Here is a 10,799-nt window from a genome sequence, read left to right on the forward strand (position 1 = left end):
GATCGACAGGAATCGACTGAAAAATCACGGCGTTCTTTCTCGAAGTAGAGCTGCGGCTTTCTCTGAAGAAAAATAGGACGGAGATAAATATGATATCCGTAATAAGGAAGCAACATACTGTACTTGCAAATAGTTCTAATCAAACAGCGGGGCCCTAATAACACAACATACAAGTTCCCTTCACAAACACGTGTGAAGCAAAGATAGGTCGAGAGACCGAAAAGAGAACGGCAAATGTTAAAATGTCACGAACCGTGGGGGTCGTCCAGTTTACACTGACCGCCGCCATATCACATTTCTCTTCTGCGTCAGAAACGTTTGAGTGGTGACAAAACCTGTCAAAATTGACCAATCAGAGGGTATACCAGATCCTGGTATACCTGAACAACCTTTTGTTAAGGTTACTGTGGACTCTTCAAGGGCCGATTTTGTCCAAAAGTCCAAAATATTTTTTCACAGCAAATTCTAACGAAAATTATTTTAAAAGCTTTAGGTGGCTTACTGCAGTTTTGATGGATTATAACAGCCCAACTTCTGACTCTCTTAAAAAAATGTTCCAAGATGTTTTTCCCTTCTCTATTTACTGTTTACTGAAGTCTTTTACCATTCTATGTGAAACTTGAACAATTAAACGTCAACAAATGGCCAAAATGAACGACCGGGTACTTAAGGATAGACTGGGCACTAGTAGGTTAAATCACGTTTTTCTCAAAATCTACCAGTATGACCCCACCTCAAAATTCCAGGAATAAGAAATTGGCTCTGATTTAACATTCATGCAAAGTCAAAATAAAAATTTGTAAGACAGATTTTGAGCTATTTTTGATTTCACATTTTCTTAGTTTGCGAAAAATTTGTCTTACAGATTTTTATTTTTATTTTATTTTACCGCTGGCACTCCTCTTGAAACAAGAAGAGTTAACAAATCGAATGTGGTTTAGCGTTGTCTGTACTCTTATCGACAACGATATGCGTCATCACAGTGGTCAAAACGCGCCTCGTGAGTCCACAACAAACTTGGCGTGACCAAGAACATGACACATTGGCACGAGCAGTCTGGACTCTTATCAACAATGGCAAATTAGCCAATCAGACTGGGAGATTAGTGGCAATTGTGGTAAGACACTAATTAACGGCAATCTTTTCGTCTGGGAAAGTTTTACTCCAAGAATCGAAACGCCCCGGGACTATAAACCTTGGATTCCAACAACCTTTTTCCAAGTCTTCTTTGAACTATTTCGCCCTCTGAACTTCTTTTTCAAAATCTAACTGCGGGAAAGATTGCTCTTTGGGTTCCATACCGAGCAACCTTGCCTAGCAAGTGTTGCGCATGGCAGATATAATTATGCAAATGTAATACCGTATGTCATACCGTACGTTTTTAATAGCCTCCTCCGGGCGTTCAGTTAGTTGGGGCGAAAGAACGCCTGTAGGCAAATTTAAAACAAAAGGTCCTTCCACACACTTATAGACCTCCTACAGGACCCGTAACATGACCGCCAGCTTGTGGTTTTCAGTTGTCAACAGGTCTCAGCAGATATGTTGAGAAGTAATTCTCCGGGATTGCAGAAAGAAAATTGCTGAAAGCGCCAAGACTATACAAACTAACGCTAGATCGCCGACTGGAGATGCTCCTTCCGCGAAGCGTGCTAACACTAACTCAGGAGATCGACGGGAATCGTGCAGGCCCGTTCAAGCCCGGCCCATTTTACACTGACCACCGCTATATCGCATTTCACTACGCAATGTAAACTTTAATAAAAAAATAGGACTGAGCGCAAATTTGAATATTATCCCACCTGTGTAATGGTTTTATGACAGCTTAGTTTTGACTCCTTTCCGTCAATATGCTAGCATACAAATACGTGATATAAACACACGCAAGGTAGATATTTCGTTTCAAAAGGCAGCCTTGGCACGGAACAGTGAACACATTACGTTTCTCTAATCGTTCAAATAACAAAGGTAGGTACAGCTCTTTATTTCTTTGCTCAGAACCGCGTTAAAAAACTATCTCCGTGTTTTTGTAATTTTCCGAATTTACGTATGAATATCATGAGTGAACTTCAGCTATCGATGGCAGCGGTAAAAGACATAAATTTGCAAAAATCGAAAAAAAAAAAAACTTCCTGTACAAACCCTACTTTTTTCGTGTTTAAAATTCATTTCCCGCCGGATTCGATGTACGGGGAATTATCTAGAATATTTCACCGAAGGAAATTCAAGAAAAACGCAATAAAGCCATGAACACGGTAAAAAACTCGCTTGTTTGGGTATTTTTAATTCAAGACTAAAAGCCAAAATTGTAACAGAGATGATTAAATAAAACACTTCCATCTTTGCATATTACATGCAATAAGTTTGAGAGGACTGGGTGTAAAAACGAACGTACATTATGGAGCCACCTTAAGAAGACAGGTCTTTCTGTAGGAATCCTGATTCACAACCAAACATGAAACATTATCAAAAACATCGACCGACAATCCTGGCCAACATTTCAAATACTATTTCCACTTTACTTATCATTTGTTATTCATTTTCATTTGTCGACAAACTCACTTCTTGGAGTCAAAAATGCGTTAAATTTAATTTTGTCGCCAACAAAGAGTAGAGATATTTTAATCGAGAAAGGAAATAATTCGGCTATTTAGGTGAAAGTTGCAATTCCTTGCAACGGAGTTTTAAAGACTTCCTGTAATAATTAAACGATGGGGTTGAGTTTAAAAAACGTTGTTAACTGATATCGTCGCATTTCTATCTAAGTGCTAAGATGTTCACAAAACTAATTTGCGGACTGTTCATTAAGATCGACGACAGATCCTACATGAAGACATTTGCAACTTGAGTTTTAATTAAATTATGAATTACTTATTTTTCATGTGCTGGTGGCAAACCAAATACGTTATGTTTTTTTTTTCAGTTTCTACTGGATAACTGTGTCTTATGTTTCCTGTCTACAACCATCGCTATAAATTTGGAATAACAGTTTTCTTCTCGGTAAAACCTCGATTCCTTTACTCTAACCTGGTCATAGAAACGCTTAATGCGTTCGCCCGGGTTAAATTCGACTTGCCAAGAGGGTCTTGGAAAAGTCGTTTTGTTTCCGGCAGCCCTCATTGCGCCACCAGCCTGCTTGAACCCCGGCCCCGTTGTTTCGGTAATTTTGACTCGAAATCCCCATTTCCTTTGGATTTGTTCTTCAGTCATTTACTATCGGTTATTTCGAACTATTTTCCGTTTCCTCTGAGGGTTCGAAATAGCGAGGTTCAACTGTGTCAATAAATTTTGCTAAGTTTATTCACACCGAGCTGTCGTTGACAACCCTACTCACACCTCCTCGTAAAAAAGAGAGAGAAAAAAAAAATTAATGTAAAGTTTTCAATTCTTTCCTTTGTGATCCATCGGGGAGTTAAAAAAAAAAATACAAAATGACCTCTTAAGTGTTTTTGTTGTTACTGATTTTGTTTTTGTTTTTTAATCTGTACAGTTAAAACTTGCGTACAGAACGCTAGATTTTTCAAAGTCGTCCCCAAAAAGATTTGTAAGTAGAGGAGTAGAGGACATTACACAGGGGCGCGAAGCAGAGGTCTTGTTGCTCTTTTTCGATTTCATGCTGAAATACAGTACGGTGCTTACAAGTACTGTTGGCGTCTTATTTCCAAGCACACCGCCCGGTAAGACTCTTCAATTTCAAATTCTGTCTGTGCATCGGGTCTATTTGGCAAGCTTAACTGCGCATTTTAAGTTGCCGCTCGGCGGCTGAAATTTTTTTTCCGTTTTCTCTCCTTTCTTCTGCACCTGCAAGGTTAAATTAGGTAACTCAAATTAACAAACATCAGCGTATTGACACACTTTTCATAGTCACCTACCTATGATCCGACAGTTCATGACTATTCATAAAGAAGCCCGTTTCCAATAAGCAGTCCTGTTTAATTTCCTCAACCCGTAAAATTCAAAAAAGCAAAAGGGACGCTACACACACACAAGAACGCAGTGCGGACCTCTTTTTAACTTTCTTCAAAGGCTCTGATACTGATCGTGAAGAAGTGAAAGGATATTATACCATTTATCCGCAAAAGATAATTTGCATATTTTAACTCTTCTCTGGTATAACAATAGTAATAACAACAAAAAAGAGCAGTTGTTGGCTTAATTTAGGTGAACAATGTTAGTCAAGGAGAGGCTTTTTGCCGAAATACAAAAATAACTGTTTACAACTGACATATTAAGCGGTTGCATGTGGATTTTAACATCGAAGGTACACCGATTAAAGACGAGAAAAAGGAAACAAATTATATGCTTAAGGTCATGAAGCGAGTTTGCACAACATAAATCTAAGATTAAGCGGACGCGAATAGATCTCGTCTATGGCGTATTAGTAGAATTCTACTGGTATACTAATGCAAATGCTGGGATCTGATTGGCTGAGCTAATCGTACACTATCAGTCATTAGTATAAATCTGCTAGCGTTCTATCACGAATGCCGTTCTCTAATTGGCTACGCTACTCAATATCTATTCTGTGAAAGATAGCGAGTAGCGTAGCAGTGTGCCCTAGTCAACAAAATGACGGCCGCTTCTTTTCGTTTTCAAAGTGTCTGTGAAGAGGATTTAGATAAAGTTTTGAACGACTAGTAGATTTATACTAATACAATTAGATTATTCACTCTCGATTTCTATGCGCGATCGTCAACTATCACTGACGCGAAAGAAATCTCAAGCTCATAATCTAATTGTTTATTAGAGTGCAATGGCTGTCGTTCGTCTACAAAATGGCGACTTTGTTTTCGTTTTCCCAAAGTTTTAGAGGAACATTTGTTACTTTCGTAACTCGTTTTCTTCTTTGTTTTGTTTAAATAACTATTACTTATTAACGATTATGTACATTTTTTAAGTTTTGCTATTCATTGCTGTGATCAATGCAAGTTTCGCCATATAACCTTTGGAATCATGTAATTAGAGACACCACATTTTTATCAGTTTAGTTACGCCAGCTACGTTTTCGTTGTTATTTTACGCCATCGCTATCATCGCTATCGTGTTAAGCTATCGTTCCTACCATTGCTACCCTCGCAGGAGCAAGATCAAAGTAAGTCTTTGCTACATATATTTTAGTTGTATTCGTGTCGTTATAGTTAAAGATTTACGTTCCATCGGTATCCTTGATTTATGTTTTGTATGTTAACTAGTATTAGCTTACATAAGCCTTTTGTATCGTTTTGCTTTTAGTTCGAACCACACAATCACAACCGTTACTACGACTTCACATCACAAGTTCATCTCTATTTTGTTATCCTGATTTCTATATTGTTGATTCATCGCTCCTTCTAATAAACGCTAACTATTGATTTTACTGTGACCTGGTTTCTTTGAATTGCAATGTGCGTTCGAGTGGTTCAAGCTCTTGTTTAAGGCATAATCTACACGTGGCTTCGCTCCTGGAAAGTCACAACATTTAGATGCAAATAGATAATGAAATTCCTGAGAAGACTAGAAAACGGCCATTAACGGTGTTTTGACTTATCACCTCATAGAAATCTCGAGCTCATAATCTAATTGTTAAGTAGAACATAATTATAATTCCCCGGCTGTGTGTTGATGAAACGGTTCTGCATTTGTTTCAGCTGAGAACTTCCAACATTTCATCAAAGACTTTGATAATGATTGTGAAGGAATTATATGACATTGATGTTCAGCCAGTTATCTGAGCTAATTTTCAATAAATTAATTGCAGTTAGTAACTGAAGAGAATTAAATTACAATTATATATGCAGTCAGTTCTTTTCTGGTATTCAGTTCCTTTCCTTTACATTAAGAATGAATTCGTGTTTCATTTCTATTTAAAACGGCCGGCTACACAAGATGATTTTCAAAACAACTAAAGCCGGGGGTAAGATTTCAGAGTTTGACTGGAAAAGAGAAATCAATGGTTAGTACCACATCCACGAGTTAACGACAGTTCCACTTTAATTTAGCATATCGATTAGTCGCGGCAGAGTTTGGACTAAGAACGACACTTTTAGCCGCTGCGTTTTCGTTTCGTTTTTCGAAATAATTTGGAATATTTGCGTCAAAGCGCGTTGAAAGGCACTTTATCTCTTTTCGGCTTAGCATGTGACTTTCCAAAGACAATAAATTATGCTTAGATGAACTTGACTGACTCAAGCATTTAAAGAGCTTGTGAGACATATTATGTGGTGAAATGTTTAACTATTTGGGTGTAACATTGAAGGAGATATTTGTTTTTAAAACAAATCTATTGTATTTAAAACCTGCAAAAAATCTGGGTGGTAAATACGCCAATGACCCAAGGCACTCTGTAATATGTTGAGTATTTAAATCCACCTCAAAAAAGTATTTAATACATCGGTTCTAATGCTAATCATGGCATGTACTTCCAATGTTCAGAGTTGATATCTTTGTAGCTTGAGCATAAACTGGAGCGGTTATGCTAATTAGACAATCAATGTCAACAAGATTCCCTATTAGCGCGAAATGAAACGAGGGGATTGTGGTAAGGAAGCGACTAACCACCCCCCCTCCTCCTCCTCCCCCGGTTTTATTTTTAAGAAGTTCTTTCACTTTGAAAGTAATTTTGTTTGTCAAAAAGACTTGCAACAGGTCCTCTAAACTTTATTGCTGTTTTGTTTGATTCACAGAACATGGTAGACAGCACCAACCTGTCTTTGACCGTACTTTATGTCATAACAATGATCGTAGCTTTGGTCGGCAATACACTGTTGATCTACATCGTGTGGAAAAAACCTGAAACAAGAAATCTGACAAGTTTCCTGTTTGTGAACATGGCGGTGGCTGATTTGCTGGTTGCACTGTTTCAGATGCCTATTAACATTACTCACTTTTATATCTCTGGAGTCTCTGATTTGTTCTGCCGGTTTGAATACTATGCTCATTTTGTCTCGATGATCGCCTCCATTTTCAGCCTTACTGTGATGGCATTTGATCGATATTTTGCTGTTGTGCACCCCTTCCGGCGGAGCATTTGGTTCAGGAAGCCTAAGATCATTATGCCGATTATTTGGATCTCATCCATGGCCTTGATGTCAATCGCACCAGTTGCATTCAGACTCGTCCGTGGCAAGTGTCGAGTTAAGGAATCTCTACTTTTTCCCTTCTATACTTACTTTTTTGTTGTCGGCTATCTCGTGCCCCTCACTGTTATCTCAGTTCTGTACACCCTAGTTGCTCGAAAACTGTGGCTCCACAAAGCGCCCGTGGATCATGACGTGAGTGAAAATCAACGAGTACAGGAAATCCCCAAGAAAAAAGTCATCCGAATGCTCGTCATTGTTGTGGTAGTGTTCGCAGTCTGCTGGCTTCCACTGCACGTGTATCAAATGGACGACGGCGTGAGCATGGTGAGGAACGGGCTCGAGCTTGGAGCGATGTGGCATCCTTATATAATTATCTACATTTGCTTCTGGCTCAGCCAGGCTAACAGCGCCATAAACCCGTGGCTGTACATTGGTCTGAACGGAAAGATGAAAGCAGCTTTCAAAAACATGATTCGGTGCCGCCATGAAGAAATTACTGGTCCAGGAGAACCAACTCAGTTAACCTTAAGAGAGACAGGAAGAAGCAGAGCGAGTGCCATCTAAAAGAGCTCCTTGATGGAAGCTACTGATTGTAAATAAAAGTTTGTTCTTCACCCAAAGTGAGTTTACCCTGGCTACCAGAGGTTTTTTCTCGAGCGCGGCGGACGGAAAAACTTCGCTTCGCTTCGAGCACGAGCGGCGAAGCCGCGAGAAAAAGGTTTTTCACGCGGGTCACAGTAGAGACATGACAGACACCGGAAACCGCGCAAGAGAAAAACCTCTGGCACCCAGGGTAAAGTGAGCTCTACCGCGTAACCAGAAATTCCGAACCGCGCGTTCGCAATAGACCTCAAGACTTAGAATTTTAACGGTATTTTAAACTTGCTGAAGAATAGAATGATCAGTATTGGATTCATATAAAACCAGTTTATTAAATTCTTACCAGTTTACCTAATATGTACAAAATGCTGCCGAAGGGAAGGAGCATGTAAGGAGTGTCAATCTACAGCAGGGGTTTTCCCACACAGAACTCAGGATCGTCGGATACTATATCATACTTCAAACTATAAAACAGACGCCTGGTTACGTGTAAAAATCAAAATTTTGCTTGCTGTTGTGGCAATTTACACAGTTAAACATCATCAGCAACACAAAACAACGTTGAACCTTTTTCACGAGTGATTACAACTGGTTTACTTCTACAAATCTGGTTTGAAAGCTTTAATACTTTAATACGGTAACCAAACGATAAAATTTTGAAAACTGACTTGTTTCTCTATCACGGCGGGCGCCTTCTGTTAGTATTAGTTGACTCCTCAAGAGTGTTTTGTAGGATATTATGGACTGACGCTCCTGTTGTTCCCGATAGCTTTACTTTCATTGCAGAATTACTTTGTTTTGGTAAATCAAACACTCGTTGCAGTTTTCTCGGTTATTACTTGCAGCGTTTTATTCCGAATCAATGTCCTTTACAACGCACAAAATGGCGCCTACCTATGGAGTTCCGTTGGGGACAAAAACATATCGATGATACCAACATGTTGAGAAACATAATACGGAAGTCGAAAATTGCAAAATGCATCGAAGTTAATAAAATACATAGTACGAGATTTGCAAAATAAAGATGTTGACTAACGACGAAATACTAAACAGATGTCGTGCGCCCCCCTCCCCCCAAAAAAACGAGTCGAGAGAAAAAAAGCTACGAGTTGAGAAAACAGAAACGTGAGTCGAGAACTAGAACGCTGACCAGTTGTCTTCTAGTCTATGGCTTCGTATAATACCTCGGAGAGAGTGGGTAAAGAGATCCAAAACGGTGTTGCGTTGAATTGGCTGTCCAATCTTCCGGATTTTTCCGTCTCCCTTGCTAGGCTTATGGAGTGCTCGGAAAGGCAGCTAAATTCAGCGTCACATGACAGTTTTAGTTAGAATTTTTGTTCGGCACCTTGACGAGTACGTGGGGACGCTTTCAACTCTGACTTCAACTGTTTGCTGAGAATTACCAGACTCTTGGTTTTTAGCTTCACATCAAACTACAATTGCAGACCTCACAAACTTATGCAATCGTACGATTGATTCATCGATTGTTATCGGATATTTTGTCTCTTTACAAGTTACACTGATAAGACGTTTGACAAAATTTGTCTGTAATGGTTTTATTGAGTCATTTTCATATCTTCAAAGGCTGCTTATCCTTTATTTTCTTTTTATAATCATCAACAAAATAACAAGAAGAGAAACAACTAACGGAAACATTTTGTGCTTAACATCTTTCTTTGCTAGCTTAAAACACCGGAAGAAGATCAGGCCAGAGTACCATCTGAAGTCTCATTGTAGCGTCGGCATTAAGATGACAGAAGAAAAATAAACAACAGATTCGGTATTCTAGTGATTTCAATCATTTGCATTAGAAAACAAACATAAGAATAGATCTCAGAGAGGCCAAAAGGAAGATATAATCTAGTAGCATAGCAGTAATCACTTTGCCGCCCTAAATTGACCAGGAACAATACATGTAAGAGAAGAAGTAGTTTTCAGGATGCAGGTGATAATCTGCGTTTTACTAGTCTGCGTTCTACTGATAAGTTAGCAAAATACAGTCTGCCATCCTGTAAGCACCAAGCTTCAAAATTAAGAACTCACTTTATCAGAAGTTATCATTTATTTCCAACACCTATACTCACACCTGTACTCCTGAATTAAAAATTATCAAGTAAATAACAGAAAAAGACACAAAACCTGTAAAACATGAACAACAAGTTTAAGACAATTAGATACATGTACCTACTATTGGGCATGACACCCAGATAATGACTGTGACATCTTACTACCTTAGGCTTGCAGTGAAATAAAAGCTCTTGTCTTCAAATCTTTCCAGATGAAGTATCATATTTGGCTACAAGTCATTGAATTTCATGGGTTGCACATAGGAAATGTACCTCACTTTCCAATTACTTGCTGAATCAGGTAAAACAAATCTTCTGAATGTGTAATACACCATCCTAGGGATAGGGGCTGTGATTATCTTAATGTTTCCGAACTGTCTTTTAAAAACGTCATCTCCATTGTCCTTGTTTGACGCAAACATGTAAGCAACCTTGATATCTACGACTGCTTTCTCATAGCTTATTTCGTTGTCAACAAACCCAAGTTGTACTTTCTGTATGTTTGCTGATATTATCTGCTTCATTGTCACAACTGGTCCCAGGTTTTCAGTGTCTTTGCCATTTCTTATAGAGCTGGTCAACTCATCGGACAGTATTCCCTCCAATTCGCCGAAACTCCTCTTGTTGAGTAGGTCTGAGACAACACACAGTGCTTGCTTGGCCCCCCGTAGAAATTCCTTCTCTTCAAATTCACGATCGTAAAAGGTCTTAAAAGCCCAGAGATTCGCATTCTTTGCGATCCATCCAAAAGGTCCTTGAGTTATGGACACAACCGAAGACCTCATTTTCCTGTACACTTCGTCGTCATCCGGCGAATCTCTACCTCTTTCGGAGCAGAAGGTTCTCGTCATCCACCCAGAACAAAGAGATAGTGGTCTTCTAACTAAAGCATAACCTTTGTTTTCCAAAGAGAACGCTTTTGAATGTAAGTAAACCTTGTCCACATGCAGTTTCAGGAGTGTGGAACGAAATCGCTGAAAGCACAGTTGAACCGCCATCTTGGAATACCGGGTGAAGGCTAGGTTTTCAGCTACTGAAGGAGAGGTTGCTCAGCAGATGTTTATTTTTGGAGCAAACC

The 10,799-nt window shown here is 39.1% G+C and overlaps 2 protein-coding genes and 1 long non-coding RNA gene across 3 annotated transcripts; 2 read left to right on the plus strand and 1 right to left on the minus strand.

Moving 5' to 3' along the window:
• The first annotated feature begins 1,301 nt into the window (after positions 1–1,301).
• Positions 1,302–9,930, plus strand: LOC110065139 (substance-K receptor-like). The gene is made up of 3 exons (XM_020772240.2): positions 1,302–1,965; positions 3,488–3,674; positions 6,660–9,930. Exon 3 carries the CDS (start codon positions 6,663–6,665, stop codon positions 7,617–7,619), a length of 957 nt encoding a protein of 318 aa, XP_020627899.1. The 5' UTR covers positions 1,302–1,965; positions 3,488–3,674; positions 6,660–6,662; the 3' UTR covers positions 7,620–9,930.
• Positions 4,741–5,359, plus strand: LOC149112257 (uncharacterized). The gene is made up of 2 exons (XR_016207280.1): positions 4,741–5,089; positions 5,230–5,359. It is a non-coding gene; the product is annotated as an uncharacterized LOC149112257 (long non-coding RNA).
• On the minus strand, positions 9,196–10,737 carry LOC110065140 (m-AAA protease-interacting protein 1, mitochondrial-like). The gene has a single exon (XM_020772243.2). It carries the CDS (start codon positions 10,717–10,719, stop codon positions 9,952–9,954), a length of 768 nt encoding a protein of 255 aa, XP_020627902.1. The 5' UTR covers positions 10,720–10,737; the 3' UTR covers positions 9,196–9,951.
• Between the last annotated feature and the right edge of the window lie 62 nt (positions 10,738–10,799).

The sequence above is a fragment of the Orbicella faveolata genome, unplaced genomic scaffold (assembly GCF_042242905.1).
Source record: "Orbicella faveolata isolate gen_17 unplaced genomic scaffold, um_ofav_v1 contig_2, whole genome shotgun sequence".
In the NCBI taxonomy this organism is placed as follows: Eukaryota; Metazoa; Cnidaria; class Anthozoa; order Scleractinia; family Merulinidae; genus Orbicella; species Orbicella faveolata.